At 31.7% G+C, this 16,704-nt stretch overlaps 3 protein-coding genes across 3 annotated transcripts; 2 read left to right on the top strand and 1 right to left on the bottom strand.

The window, feature by feature from the left end:
* Positions 1-934: 934 nt before the first annotated feature.
* Positions 935-7,449, top strand: LOC125059762 (MMS19 nucleotide excision repair protein homolog). Its single transcript, XM_047664313.1, has 7 exons — positions 935-1,244; positions 1,388-1,771; positions 1,944-2,293; positions 2,428-3,882; positions 4,260-4,523; positions 5,531-5,698; positions 7,101-7,449. The coding sequence occupies exons 1-7, from the start codon at positions 1,157-1,159 to the stop codon at positions 7,302-7,304; spliced, it is 2,913 nt and encodes a 970-aa protein (XP_047520269.1). The 5' UTR covers positions 935-1,156; the 3' UTR covers positions 7,305-7,449.
* Positions 7,450-11,220: 3,771 nt separating this feature from the next.
* LOC125060272 (protein ANTAGONIST OF LIKE HETEROCHROMATIN PROTEIN 1-like) lies at positions 11,221-13,153 on the top strand. The gene is made up of 2 exons (XM_047665092.1): positions 11,221-11,688; positions 12,282-13,153. Exons 1-2 carry the CDS (start codon positions 11,221-11,223, stop codon positions 13,101-13,103), a joined length of 1,290 nt encoding a protein of 429 aa, XP_047521048.1. The 3' UTR covers positions 13,104-13,153.
* Positions 13,154-13,671: 518 nt separating this feature from the next.
* Positions 13,672-15,522, bottom strand: LOC125057701 (protein ANTAGONIST OF LIKE HETEROCHROMATIN PROTEIN 1-like). The gene is made up of 2 exons (XM_047661530.1): positions 14,979-15,522; positions 13,672-14,385 (listed from the first exon to the last, which is right to left on the bottom strand). The coding sequence occupies exons 1-2, from the start codon at positions 15,444-15,446 to the stop codon at positions 13,672-13,674; spliced, it is 1,182 nt and encodes a 393-aa protein (XP_047517486.1). The 5' UTR covers positions 15,447-15,522.
* Positions 15,523-16,704: the final 1,182 nt, after the last annotated feature.

Here is a 16,704-nt window from a genome sequence, read left to right as displayed (position 1 = left end):
GGTCTTTACGAGGCCCTTTGTCCTTCGTGAAAAGTATATAATGCGAAAGTAGGTATAGTTGTTTGGTGACCATGTACCTACTACATAATGAATTTTCAATTATGTTTTGAGTGAATGAATTAGTTTACTAACTTTATTTTAATTTACCGTTATGTTATCACCTTTATAAGTAATTAAGGATCAAATTAAAAAGTTTTGAATAAAAAAAATAGTTAAAAAAAGTGCGTGCGTACAAAGTACACATGTCAGAAGTGAAACTTCTTTGGCAAACTAATTTTTTATTTTTAACTCTTGACAAAATATTTTTACAAATGTAAAACTTTAGATTTCCGAGACTTAGAGCGAGGGAAAAAGGAAAATATGTTAGGAATTTAATAAAATATTAAGTGTCGAAAATTTATACAAATAATATATTTTTTTTAAATATATTTCTTCGATAATAAAAACACGTGGCATTTTAATTTACAATTCGTCATTTGAGATTCAATAAATTATTTTGCATAAAATATAAAATACTAATATATCATAAATTCTCTTTAGGATATTTTAATTTTGAAAATAGAATTTCTTTAAGTTAATTCACCCTTCTCTCAATCCGTCTCTCCCTTTTCTTCGACAAAAACGCTGCACATCTTCGTGACGTTCCGTAAAAACTTTACCCTCATGCGCCTAAAGAAGTTTCACTTCAAAATTAAGAAAAAACAAATTAGTTAAGAAACACTAAAATTAAAGAAAGTAAAGTTATGAAATATATTTATATTAATGATCATCATGATAATTTTAGGGGCAATCTGTCGGAGTTGGCATCATTGACTTCACGCTTTACAGTTTTTAAAAGGCATCAATCATTTGATTTACGACGTTTACGACGGCGGAGATAAAAATATTACTACTAATAAGTAATCTGTGGCTCAGACTATGTATATTTGCTTTCTAAGTTCTAACTTCTAATCAAAATAACCTCTAAAGTCTAATCACAAATGTAAAAAAGTGTTGCAAAATTGTAATTTTAAAAATTTTAAAAGTATCAAATTTGAATATGTTTAAATATAAATACAGTATACATAAGTGACGATTGAAAAAGTAACACATTAATTAAGAATTGCTATAACATTATTCCCGAGGAAATTTTAATGCAAATTTTTTTAAACCAACTATGGAGCCAATTTGGTTTAAGGAAGTTTTAGCCGATGAAATTATTAAAAACGACGACATAATAAATGAAATACAAAGTATTGTCACAGGTATTGAAAGTTTTAATCATTTAACTCTTCACTCAGAACATAACATTGAAATTAGATTGCTAATAATTTAATGTTTACCACAAAATTGTTACATTTTGTTTTTGAATTCTCAAGTTATAAATGTTATCATTCACTATTTTTAGATATTGTGTCTGGTCACATTGATATCACCAGAATAGTTGAGAACATGGCTGGAGTGCTGACTCATAAAGATTCTGAAAACAGAGAAAAGGGAATGCGATTTTTCACAAATTTGCTTAAAAAAATTCCTCAAGACTTTTTAACAGTAACACAAATAAATTTCATATCAAAGTTTTACATAGATCGTCTAAAAGATAATCACAGAGTAATACCAGCAGTTTTAGATGGTTATTTGACAATAGTTGGTATGAAACATTTTAACATAAGTCTTTGTGGTGAATACTTCTCAGTCTTGTTTAGAGAGATTGCCTGCCAGTCACAGCTAAGACAAGACAGACTTAATATTTACCTGACTATGCAAGTCGCCATGGATAAAGATATGGAGTGTAAGTATATGTCAATAGTTAAAAATACAATTAAAAGATTTATTCGTTATAAATTTTATTTATAAAAATATATTAATACTTTAGTTTTAATCTAATTTTATAAAGACTTTTAATATGAAGTATAGTATGAAAGATGACACAATTTTTTTCAAAACGGCTTCTTAAATTTCAGATATGAAAAGCTTGGGGCCTGACTTTGTTTTTGGTTTCATATCATCCATGGATGGAGAAAGAGATCCAAGAAATTTATTATTTCTCTTTAATTTTCTACCAAAGTTCCTAGCGAACATTCCTCTTGGACATTTAGTTGATGAAATGTTTGAAGTGATATCATGTTATTATCCAATTGATTTCCATCCATCTCCTGATGACCCAGCTGCTGTCTCTCGAGACGATTTGGCCTTAGCACTTTGCCCTTGTCTATGTGGAGTTCAGGAGTTTGGAGAACAGTGCCTTGTACTGTTAATAGAAAAGTTAGATTCCAGTTTAAGAGTAGCAAAGTTGGACTCATTGAGATTACTGGTAGGAACCATATATCAGTTTAATTATATTGTATTCATTTTCTGAATAAAGAATCTTCTCAAATCTGAATAAAGATTCTATATTATGGTTACTTCATAAATAATAATTAATAACATAATTATTCTCAATTTCAGGCAGAAAGCTGTAAAAAATTTAAACCAGAAACCTATATACCATTTCTAAAAGCACTTTGGTCTTCACTATATAGAGAAATTTCTCATAAGACTGATGAAGAGCTTAAATTGGCTGCCCATGAAGCTTTATCAGCACTTATTGCTAACATGGCAGCTTCTTATAACACAGATCAATCATTTGAGAATTTTGTTAAAGGTATCATTATATCAATGCAAACATCTCTTGCTGAATCAACAACTGTGGCTCAATTTGTAGAAACATCTCGAGTTCTGCTCTCCACAGCTAACAGTTCAAAGGAATCATGTTTTATTGTAACTAAAACAATGATTCCAGCAATTATATCATATTATGAGTTTAAAACATCAGCAAAATTGCAAGTAGCAAGTTTAGAATTCCTAGGAGACCTATATGATCTTGCAAAATGTTGGGATGTTGTAGGCGATATTGATAAACAAGCAAATGAAATAATACCGCTTTGCCTAACTGCTGTAAGTGAGCCAACAAAAGAACATCAAATGGCAGGTTTTAGAGCTCTTATCAGAACCATAGATGTTTTGAAACCAGATTTAGTGTTGCCCTTTGTAGAAATATTAATTCATATTGTTCAACATTCAGATGACCACGATATCCTTCTTGTTAGTGTGGAAACAACCAATGCAATTGCAAGAAAATATCCAGAGCTTATCATGGATTTGGTTGTAAAAGGAAAATGTAATATCGAGGAAATGGTAGATAATAAAAGCATCTTACAAAAACGCCTTAATTTGCTTTCTAATCTGGCAAGTATAGATGATTTTACGAGAGTAATTGTTGAGGAGATGTTGAAAATAATTACTGTAGATGATAAAAATGCATACAATGTTATTAAAGCATTAAATGGATCAATTTCTAACACAAGTTTATATACAGAAGAAAAGGTTACACAAATTGAAAGTGATCATGGATTAATAGATTCCATACTTACTTGGTTATTGAAGGAAATCAAATCAGGGTCAAAAGAATCTTTAGTGCATGGATATACATTAATATCAAATACAATGTGCAGCTTGCCAAGTGAGAAGCAAAAAGCTGTGTTGGAGCGCCATAGTTCAAAAATCATGGAAAAATGCCAAAATGAAGCTGTTTATTATCCACTCTTGGAGTGCTTGTACCGATCATTACACCAAAATGTGTATGATTCAAGTTATCTGCATATATTGAATTTATCATTAAATATCGCTATTAATAGTGATAATGAATTTATTAAGACTAGAGCTTGTTGCTTAGTAGCCCATTTTTTGAATAAAGCTGAATTTGGTCAAACATTTGAATTGTTATATGAATCTTTGAAGAGTTATCTGTCATCATGCAGTAAAGATGAAAATATTTGTTTGTCGTTGATACAATTATTTGGATGGATAGCAAAGGCTTTAATATTGAGAGGAAGCGATTTGTTTATGTTTTGGCTTCAAAAGGTTTGTATTTTTTCATTTACAATGCAATATACATACACATTAGTGTGTAAATAAACTCGTAAAAGTTAATTAAACTCATTAGTTAGTTAAAAGTTAATTAAATTAATTTAATATCTCAACTTAGTTCTCTGTGTCCGTTTTATTGATTATTATTAAAACCTTATCAGATATAAAAGCGCCATCTGTTTATCGTTCAATAAACTTTACTGGCCTTATTATAAACTATAGACGAAAACACTACCGAGTTCGTTACCATGGTTACGACATATATAAGGCCGTAATTTTTAAAATTAACTTATTACATGACCAAGAATACAAGTCCTTCAGTTTGATAATAATAAGAAATAATGCCTTTAAATAGTGCCATCTATTTACAGATACTAATAACACTATCAAATCCCGAGTGCTGCCAGCAAGGAGCCGAAGCGATTCGCCTTATTGTCAGTGATCAACCAGACTGTCTAAACGCTAGACACCATTGTCGGACAAGTTTACTTTACAGACAGAGAATATTCCAATCTTTTGCAAATTTATCAGAGAAATTTGATCCAATCAGCGAAACTAAGGAGACTTATCTGCTGTGTTGGGCTTATGTATTGGAGAAGGCTCCTAAGAGTGTCCTAAATAATGAAGTTGGCAAAGTATGTATTTTTATTAGTCTTTTCTTACATGAAAATTGTCTTTTTGATACGATAATTTATAAGGAAACGTCTGCTAGCCAAAAAGAAAACAAAAACGCCATGAATTCCGGCTATATTAAATAAAAATAATTTAATGTTCTATAGTACTATATCTTGTCTTTGGAATCGAATTATAAAAATATAAGTATAGTCGTTAAAAATCAATAATACATTCCTTAAAAAAAATACAAATTATGAAATACCCAATAGCATACTGTATACTTGAGGACTTAATTTCTTGAAACTATTGAATAGTGCTTAGGTAAGATGGCATATTATATGTTTTTAGAACTTATAAATAAACTAGCAAACTCGGCGAACTCCGTTTCGCCACCAGATGGCTTCGTTTTATGTAACATTTCGTTTGGTGATCCCACTTTTCTGTTGAATTTTTCCTGAATTTTCTTTGCTATAAACCTCACGAAGCCCGAGACCTTTCCAACGAATGCAAAACCGTGAAAATCGGTTCGTGCGTTCTGGAGTTATAGCGTCAGGAAGGAAAACCCGACTTATTTTTATATAGTAGATATGCTTCATAAATTTATGTGGCCGTATACGATATAAAAGGATATGTATTTTCATAATAAGCGAGTTAAAACTTCTAGTAGTTGTATTGTACGGTTCAAGGTCTCTATATAACTCTCTATATATCTATATAACTGCCAATCATTCATAAAATACTGATCATAAAAATTGTTACATTAATTACCGATAGAGGGCGTTTTTATCATTTTGTTAACACTTTGATGAAAATCGATACATGATAGTGAATAATTTGGGCCGCGACTGCATTAGCTGTTGGCATTTTAAAAAAGTGAACTAAACGTACGATCTTTATTTACAAAGAAATACTAGTTACCATGGTAATAAACAGTACTAATGGAGTCCACGATTTATAAAGCAAAAATATGTATTTGGATTAAATAATATAATTACATATATTAATTTTGTCTAAATTTTATTTTCAGATTTTGCCATTAGTTGTGGATAGCTTAGACTCTGATAACAAAGACCTACTTGTGGTGATGATCGATGTTCTAATATACTTTGTACTAGCGAAAAACATTTTTGTGGCACAAAGTTTTCAAACTATTTTGCCACGATTGGTAAAATTATCCGAGTATGTGAAGTCTATGGTAAGAATTATATTTATAGCTATTATATTATAGCCTTTTACGTTATTTATATATTAACTCGATACATAACATAATAAACTGACCAAAATCTTATATTGCATGTATCTTTTCATAACAGACAATATAACAGAATTCTGTCACTGTGAAACTGAATATCTCGGAATTTACCGTAATAATTATATTCTATATTATCTTGCAATGACGTGTCAAAGTAATTGTCATTAGAGATGATTTTTATTAAAGAATTGTATCAGTAACCAAGTTAATTTTTTCCTTGAGATTTTTTCGAATTTTTGAAGTGAAACTTCTTTATCGGGGTTGGAAAAAAATTTAGTGTAACATTTTTTCGTTCCGCGTCACGTTTTTCGGTTACGCGCCATGTTCCTTTTTGAAGTAAAACTTCTTTATCGGCGTTGGAAAAAAATTTACCGTCACATTATTTATTATTTATTATTTATTATTTATTATTTATTATTTATTATTTATTATTTATTATTTATTATTTATTATTTATTATTTATTATTTATTATTTATTATTTATTATTTATTATTTATTATTTATTATTTATTATTTATTATTTATTATTTATTATTTATTATTTATTATTTATTATTTATTATTTATTATTTATTATTTATTATTTATTATTTATTATTTATTATTTATTATTTATTATTTATTATTTATTATTTATTATTTATTATTTATTATTTATTATTTATTATTTATTATTTATTATTTATTATTTATTATTTATTACATATTTATTATTTATTATTTATTATTTATTATTTATTATTTATTACATATTTATTATTTATTATTTATTATTTATTATTTATTATTTATTATTTATTATTTATTATTTATTATTTATTATTTATTATTTATTATTTATTATTTATTATTTATTATTTATTATTTATTATTTATTATTTATTATTTATTATTTATTATTTATTATTTATTATTTATTATTTATTATTTATTATTTATTATTTATTATTTATTATTTATTATTTATTATTTATTATTTATTATTTATTATTTATTATTTATTATTTATTATTTATTATTTATTATTTATTATTTATTATTTATTATTTATTATTTATTATTTATTATTTATTATTTATTATTTATTATTCGACACTTAATATTATAATGACAATTAAATTCATTAAATTCCTAACATACTCGTATCTTCCTTTTTCCGTCCCTCTAAGTATCGGAAATCTAAACTTTTAGATTTGTATAAATATGAACAACACTTCAAGATTAGTTTGCCACTGAAGTTTCACTTCTGACATGTGTACTTTGTACACACACACTTTTTTTTTGTACATTTTGCCAGTTGCAGCGTATACACTTTCTAATTACTAATTAATTACTATTTACAGGATGTACGAATAAAGAGCCTTCAATGCCTCCATGAAATAGCGAATTCGTACAAAACAGCTCTATTGTTGCCTTATAAAACCGATTTGCTGTTTGATTTAGCGCCATCTCTTGACGACAAAAAACGTCTAGTTCGCAATATGGCAGTGCGTGCACGTACCAGGTGGTATCTAGTTGGGGCCCCCGGCGAAGAGAAAGATGAATAAAAAATAAAATTATGCATTTGATTATTAGCATCTGTAACTTAAAACGAAATTAAAATTCTGATTAAATCAGAATCAACCTCCTTTTATATTGCTATATTTATCTATTTGCTGTTGTTTTTTTTAAATTAAAATTTAACTGTTTCTATATATTCGTTTCTTTTATCAATGTGAGTGATTGAACGACTGAATTGAATTTGGGATTAAAATCTAATAAATAAGAGCCTGTTATATGTAGAGTACTTAATATTGTGCTACCAAAATGTGTCGAGCTTCAATCGGTTACAGAATATCAGCAAAAAGTAAAACAGTTAAGAAACGTGAAACTGAAGTGCCACAGAGTATGAAATATTAGCAAGTTTGTTAACTCATTGTTTCTTTTCGGCGTCTTACTGCTTTGTGCTCTGTGTGTGCTCCGGCAACGCAAAACTGCATCACTATATAATATATTTTGTTATGGAAAGCTGACGCCCAGTTATTTTCCAAAATGCGTTTATGACTGCTAATTATTTTAGTACTTCTAGGATTAGACGTCACAATCCGAGGCCACTAACAATTTATTTGAATTTGCATAATCTCTTATCGCGTTTCAACGTTTGCCCCACTTTAAATGGTAATGAAGGGTTTCAGGGTTTTATTCTCCGCATTTGAGTCTACTAGGACTATGTATAAATCGAAAGAAAATAACAGGTACAGGGTGTTATGCCGAGGTTAATGACTTAATCATTCAATGGAAATAGGGAATGACCTCGAAGATTAATGTCTTATTAAAACTAAATCTGTCTTATTGCACTGTTAAGTTCTTGTTATCTCTTTCTGTCAAATTATTTTTACGCTATAGTGAAAAGGTTAATGCTTTAGTTAAAACAGTGTAGCACCTAAGAGTGATCAAGTTTTTTTATGCCCTTAAGAGTGGTCCTCAAATTATCCCTAACACGAAAATCATAGATTCTTCATCATATATTCTTTGACAGTACGTCACCGGACAACATATGGTTGTTAATTTTTACATTGACCAAATACGGAGATTATCATCGCCGTTTCCTATACCTAAGCGATTTGTAGCAACCGCCTGGATGATATACCTAGACCACCGAAATAATTTAGAATACCGACACTCAAATGCCGTGCAACCTTGCAATGCTGGATAACTTGACATGACTTGCAGTGAATATTTTTTTAAATATTCACTGCAAGCCATGTCATTAGGTTTTCCTAATTTAACTTAACAGAAACAAACATTCATTTATTTAATAAGTACCTACTAAACCGTGAATTTAATAAACAGCAAACGGGTATGCTAATTTTAATAGAATCACTGGGTTAGATTTGTTTAGCTAATCCTTGAAAAGGTTCGTAATACCTACTGTCGCATTAGTCGTCTAGGGATGCATATTCTTCGGACTGGCTCTCCCGTTCCTCTTGAATACTAATCTTGCTTAACGAGCTTTGCCGAACCGGGGTAAATAGGTACTAATAACTACTAACTTATTCCTATTGAATCGTTTATATCTAAGCAACGTATATCGTTGTATCTACTGTTTATGAATTTACCTAAACTTAAACTTGCTTTAGGCAGAAATTTATTTCCTGTATGTCCAAATGTAGGTATAATAACTATACATATTATATTATATTTATTTCCGGCCCAATTCGCTCCTATATACTTAGCTTGTAACGTTGGCCTTATGGGGCAAACATATTTCTGCGTCCTTACCACTGTTATTTTTTAAGAACTATATGATCGTTCGTAATTAGAAGTCGTGTCACACGAAATGCGTTCAAATCAAATGCATATCGAAATAGCTAACACAATTAAAATTTTTAAATAATTGTCATTGGTAATAGTAAACCAACTTTTTGTTTGCTCCTTAGCCTATTTGGAACTATAGGTAACCTAACTACGCAACTCGTGTGTAAAAAACGTAAATTTATCATATTGACGTATACGAATAGTTAACGAGACTAAAGTTCGTGCAAAGGAGTCAGGTCGTTGGGGTAGGGATGTCATTAGGTATTCTTACGTGCTAAATGGCATTGTATTATCAATTCCGCAGCTGAAGAATATAAACTTTGGGTGTATTGGTAATATAATAAGTGTAATTCGTTAATTACGACACGTGTTTCTCACCTGACGATTGAAAATATTTATGAGAATGTCCTAAATAATAAATATAAATACATGTATGTACATATATGAAATATTATTTGACACAAATATAGTCCATGCTAGAGACACTAACCCGCGACGGATACATGCCATTATTAACTTTTAAGTATTGGATTCCAATTAAAACGCTTGGTCCGATTTCTTGGGATATACGAGTGTGTATAGTTTTAATACAATTCTGAAATCGTTGCAGTCATGTCACGAAATATTAACTTCATTAAATTAAATTAAATAATTTTCTTATAAATTAATTATTCTCTTAATTAAATTTTTACAATATAGAAAAAGTCGAAAGATGGTGTAGGGTGTAGACACTATAATATATTAATAATATGTCTTATTACTTTTAGTAGGTATATGTAATAATAATTTACGATTGAAAAACCAAATATGAAGCGACCTAACAAAAAGGTTCCCAAGAGGTATGCAGAATATACTCATCCCTTTTCATAAAGCATTCACACACATCGTCCTGCCTAAATGACATATTATTTGACGTTACTCCCAGTGTTGCCAGCTCTAATTGGCCTTAATTACCGCCGTTATGCGGAGAACCGCTGTCCCGAGAGTGCTCACAATACTCGCCTGGTAACATACATATAGATATAATGACGAGATCAAATGCTCATTAGTTGCTTCATTATGAACGCCGTTACGTGTTATATTGAGAAATAATGTGTAATTAGTTGCTTTTGGCATATTTTTATGTTTATTGAAGGGTAAATAAGGGCTTATCTATGTTGTTGTTCCAACTTCCAAGCCGTCCCTTGACGGACGTGCGGCAGACAAATTTCAACAACATTTTTATTTTGAACAATATTTTCCTAGTGACTTCAGCGTGTGCCTCTCATCCCTATGATTTAAAACCGGCTGGGCACCAATGAACTTTATATTTGCACATTAAATAATCGCTCGTACAGTGAAGGAAAACATCGCGAGGAAAAGGGCTTAGAGGGACTAATAAGCCGACAGCGTCTTTGAGACGCAGAAGCCAGAAAACGCAAATGATCATGAAACACAAATCTGAGGCCCAGACCGAAAATGTAACTGGTTTTTCTTGGATGATAATTTCTTCTGTAAACTTTATTACACACTGAGTCATGGAGGAACTTTATATCTAGGTAGTAGCATCGCATCGTGAAATATAAGTTCGGTTTCTCGGTAAGTATGTGGTGTAGAGTATTGCTCGGATACTAACGGTTAAATAAACTCGACACTGTTAGTGGTGGTGTAAGAATGTAATTACATTTGTAACATTCCTTGAAGTTATCTATTTTCTAAGTACATACCTTTAACCTTTATGAACATAGTAATCAATATATTTAAAAACACATATACGATAAATTGTAATCGGTTTTTTAAATCGGTTAAAAACATGTACCTAGTAACTAACATTTAGCCGTAATCACGTTATTCACAAACGTAAAAGTGACAATTGACCTGAACCATTAAACCAATATAATACCGTATAGAAACTCTTATAATCCGTATTTAAAGTCGTTGTAGAATCGCATTGACGGTCATAACACGATGCGAGTTATGCCCCGTATTCATGGGAAACATTTGTTGAGCAACAAAGTTGAATCAACGTGTTGCGGAGTTGCTGTCAACATGTTGCTGGCAACACTGCGTGTTGCAGAGTTGACAGCATCATGTTGACAAGCTCTCGCCCGACAAGCGTAAAGCCCCGTATTCATGGTAAACATTTGTTTAGCAACAGTTGCTAAACATTGTTGGTGAGCGGCGAGAATGTTGCTAGCAACTATGTTTAAATCAATACAGGTTGTCCACACGCCAGTCTGCGTTAAAATGTTGCCCGAGGAGGTAGTGTTGTTGTGTTCTCTGTATCAGATGTATAGAATCTCTAATAAAAAAAAGAGAAAAAGATGGTGGATTCGAAATTATCTTTTGCAAAGAGAAAATTTGATGAGTGACCTCAGAATGACAGATGGATCATTTTGTAACTTTACGAGAATGTCGAAAAGTGATTTCGAACATCTTCTAGAAATGATTGGTCCATCAATAGCCAAAAGGGAAACAAATATTCGTCAGCCAGTTTCACCTCAAACGAGGCTGGCTATTACATTACGGTATCTTGCAACTGGAGATTCATACAGTTCTCTTTCATACACATTCAGAGTATCAAAACAATTGATTAGCAAAATTATACCAGATGTATGTCAAGAACTAATTAACTCACTAGCAGGATATGTCAAGGTACAAGAACACTATTTGTGTAATCAAGTATTTTATTAATTAAAAAACACAAAAAAAAAACAGTGTATGCTATTGCGTTGATTCATCACTGAGATAGTTAACTAAGTTTAGTATAGCCGAATCTTCTGTTTCGTCTCGTAATGCATCTAGTCTATTTGTTTCGTGTCTCTCAATTTCCCTTATTTCAGTTTCCTGAACATTATTTGGTGTTGATGATGGATGAGAAGATGCCGTTTGATATCCATATGTATTATATCGTCCCATTTTTAATTCATACAGTATATTATTAATATGGTACTTTGCCTGTGTCACGGCTTGGTCATCTTTAACACTTCTTAATTCAGCAGCAATATATTCACCATATATATCAAATGGATCCTTCTTCTCCCTTTCATCCATCTTTTTTTTAGCACTTTTCAAAACCTCTAATATTTCATTTCATTCATCTGTCTTATTTCTTTTCCTCGAAGATGTAGATGTTGTAGCATTCGGCCTTGGTGATTGAGATGGCTCTGACTCCATACCACTTTCAAGTGCATTGTTTTCATCTACCTGTAAATTATTATCTTATTATATATTTATTTATTTTTTAGGTTCCAAGTTCGGAACAAGAATGGAAACAAATAAGTCGTGAATTCGAAATACGATGGAATTTTCCACATTGCATTGGGGCCATTGATGGGAAACACGTTATGATTGTGGCGCCAAATAATTCTGGAAGTGAATACTACAATTATAAAAATCAGTTCAGCATGGTACTTATGGCAATTGCAGATGGCAATTACAACTTTATTTACGCAAATTATGGAGCTAAGGGTCGGTCGTCCGACAGTGGAATATTTCAAGAAACACCGTTTTATAATGCATTGTTAGAAAACTCACTTAAACTGCCACGGCCTGAACCAATAACACAAGGCGGAACAGAAATGCCGTATGTAATTGTAGGTGACAGTGCTTTCGCGCTAACGGAGAACATCATGAAACCATATCCTGGCATTCATGAACGTGGGAACAAAAAGCGTATATTCAATTACAGACTATCAAGAGCTAGGAGGATTATAGAAAATGTTTTTGGCATTTTATGTGTGGTGTTCCGTGTATTCACTAAACCTATTCCGTTAAAACCAGCCAATTGTGAACTCGTGGTAATTGCTTGTGTATATTTACATAACTTCTTAAGACGTAACTCAGTTTCCAGATCCATATATACACCTCCACAAACTTTTGATTTTGAAGACTCTGAAGGTAACCTATTAGAAGGTTCTTGGCGAAGGGAACTAAGTTCGTTTCCTATGATTGATTTGCAAAGACGGGGCAGGCCTGCATCACAATCAGCTCTTTGTATTAGAGAACAGTTTGCCGATTACTTTATAACTCCAGAGGGAAGAGTTCCATGGCAAAATAATGTAGCGTAATTGTAATAATTTTACAGACAATAGTATAAAACAATTATATACAAAAACAACTTACTGTTTTATTCATAGTATCCGTTTCACCAGAAGTAGTTGCACCACATAACAAAAATTCCAATGGCTCGTAATAAATCCATTTACATTTTTCTATTGCGCCGCTGCCTGTAGTTTTTTTTGCCGACATCTTTTTTTTCTCTCTAGTAAATTGAGTACGCAGTACATGTATTTTAGTTTCTACGTCTTTTTTGGGTATATTTAGGACTTGAGAAATTTCTTCGAATGCATCGTTCTTTTTGTTTCTATCTTTGTATTGTTTTATAGAACAATCCCATAATAATGGTTTTGATTGAAATAATTCTATTAATTGCATTATTTTATCATTGCTCCACACTACTGCCATGTTTATAAACTGTTGCAAACTCGTCCACACACGTCAACAATTGTCGCTAAACTGATGTTTATGCCCCGTATTCATGGGAAACATTTGTTGAGCAACAAAGTTGAATCAACGTGTTGCGGAGTTGCTGTCAACATGTTGCTGGCAACACTGCGTGTTGCAGAGTTGACAGCATCATGTTGACAAGCTCTCGCCCGACAAGCGTTCCCTTCGCCAAGAACCTTCTAATAGGTTACCTTCAGAGTCTTCAAAATCAAAAGTTTCTGGAGGTGTATATATGGATCTGGAAACTGAGTTACGTCTTAAGAAGTTATGTAAATATACATAAGCAATTACCACGAGTTCACAATTGGCTGGTTTTAACGGAATAGGTTTAGTGAATACACGGAACACCACACATAAAATGCCAAAAACATTTTCTATAATCCTCCTAGCTCTTGATAGTCTGTAATTGAATATACGCTTTTTGTTCCCACGTTCATGAATGCCAGGATATGGTTTCATGATGTTCTCCGTTAGCGCGAAAGCACTGTCACCTACAATTACATACGGCATTTCTGTTCCGCCTTGTGTTATTGGTTCAGGCCGTGGCAGTTTAAGTGAGTTTTCTAACAATGCATTATAAAACGGTGTTTCTTGAAATATTCCACTGTCGGACGACCGACCCTTAGCTCCATAATTTGCGTAAATAAAGTTGTAATTGCCATCTGCAATTGCCATAAGTACCATGCTGAACTGATTTTTATAATTGTAGTATTCACTTCCAGAATTATTTGGCGCCACAATCATAACGTGTTTCCCATCAATGGCCCCAATGCAATGTGGAAAATTCCATCGTATTTCGAATTCACGACTTATTTGTTTCCATTCTTGTTCCGAACTTGGAACCTAAAAAATAAATAAATATATAATAAGATAATAATTTACAGGTAGATGAAAACAATGCACTTGAAAGTGGTATGGAGTCAGAGCCATCTCAATCACCAAGGCCGAATGCTACAACATCTACATCTTCGAGGAAAAGAAATAAGACAGATGAATCAAATGAAATATTAGAGGTTTTGAAAAGTGCTAAAAAAAAGATGGATGAAAGGGAGAAGAAGGATCCATTTGATATATATGGTGAATATATTGCTGCTGAATTAAGAAGTGTTAAAGATGACCAAGCCGTGACACAGGCAAAGTACCATATTAATAATATACTGTATGAATTAAAAATGGGACGATATAATACATATGGATATCAAACGGCATCTTCTCATCCATCATCAACACCAAATAATGTTCAGGAAACTGAAATAAGGGAAATTGAGAGACACGAAACAAATAGACTAGATGCATTACGAGACGAAACAGAAGATTCGGCTATACTAAACTTAGTTAACTATCTCAGTGATGAATCAACGCAATAGCATACACTGTTTTTTTTTTGTGTTTTTTAATTAATAAAATACTTGATTACACAAATAGTGTTCTTGTACCTTGACATATCCTGCTAGTGAGTTAATTAGTTCTTGACATACATCTGGTATAATTTTGCTAATCAATTGTTTTGATACTCTGAATGTGTATGAAAGAGAACTGTATGAATCTCCAGTTGCAAGATACCGTAATGTAATAGCCAGCCTCGTTTGAGGTGAAACTGGCTGACGAATATTTGTTTCCCTTTTGGCTATTGATGGACCAATCATTTCTAGAAGATGTTCGAAATCACTTTTCGACATTCTCGTAAAGTTACAAAATGATCCATCTGTCATTCTGAGGTCACTCATCAAATTTTCTCTTTGCAAAAGATAATTTCGAATCCACCATCTTTTTCTCTTTTTTTTATTAGAGATTCTATACATCTGATACAGAGAACACAACAACACTACCTCCTCGGGCAACATTTTAACGCAGACTGGCGTGTGGACAACCTGTATTGATTTAAACATAGTTGCTAGCAACATTCTCGCCGCTCACCAACAATGTTTAGCAACTGTTGCTAAACAAATGTTTACCATGAATACGGGGCTTTATGAAAGCGACATTATATATTGGAGATCGATAGTGTATATAAAGATACATGAGAATATAAGCGATATATACATTGCACTGATAACAAAGCGTACATGGAGATATCTCAGTTCGATTGCAAAGCTCCTTGGTTAGTTTCGCTCTAACACGTAATCCTTCTCTCACTAATCTGCCTTCATTCGGGCCTAGAGCTGTTTGTTACAAGACAATACGAGTAGGGAATGATACCATCACTTAACTCCGCTAGTGTTGTTAAGGAAATAAGAAACTAACAGACATTTCTTTATAGTTTGCAATTAAGATAATCGGAATAGGGAACCTGAATTCGGTAAAAGTAACTGAGACAAAGGTGTAGCTTAAATAAAATAAAAGAAAATGTAAATATTAAAGTAGGTAATATCTTTTCAAATTCAAATTTAAACGAAGGACGCTAATGGATCCTGGCACTGACAGACACAGCACTAGTTAGGGCAGGCTTACCCAAAATGTTTATTATCATCGTTTGCACTAAATGAAGAAACCAGTAACCTATAAACTTTATTAAACTTAATAAATCTAAGTTCTATAAAATTAATTCAACTTATAAATTGAGTAGGTGTTGCGCAGTGGGCTGGAGGATGGCAAGGATTATGGGGCATGTTCGTAATTGTTTTTTTTTCATATACTCTATTCCAATACCCTCATGCAGAATTTGTGATACCACTGATCGCCACGTTTGATTTCACATTCTTCTTTGGCTTTGTTATAACACTTGGTGAGACGGACTTGTAATTGTAAATAAAGAAAATATTTGCCAATTTATATTTTATTTATTAATCACGACCTCAATAATATATTTCGTAAGTATTTTGAGTTGTTGTAATTTTTTTTTGCGTTTATACTGAAAGGCAAAATATATATTACCATTCCCATAGTTCCCATATTTTTCCCTAATACCACCGACTGACAATGGTGTGATATTTTGTCTAATTGAGTTGCATCGAGCATAAAACGCCCACCAAACCGTTCTTTGTGGTACAGTTTAGAAAATTTATATAGAAAAAATTTCACGAAAATTAAAAAAATAGTATCATGACGTCCACTTTTCTGGAAGTCGATAACTTCACTATGTTAGAATAAATGTAGGTCCTTAACAATACTTCCAGTTATTTTTGTAAATATTACCGATTCATAAAAATTTTATAAATTTTA

This window comes from Pieris napi, chromosome 2, assembly GCF_905475465.1.
Source record: "Pieris napi chromosome 2, ilPieNapi1.2, whole genome shotgun sequence".
Classification (NCBI taxonomy): Eukaryota; Metazoa; Arthropoda; class Insecta; order Lepidoptera; family Pieridae; genus Pieris; species Pieris napi.
The sequence above is the reverse complement of the archived record's forward strand: the minus strand, read 5'-3'. Positions and strand labels throughout refer to the sequence as shown.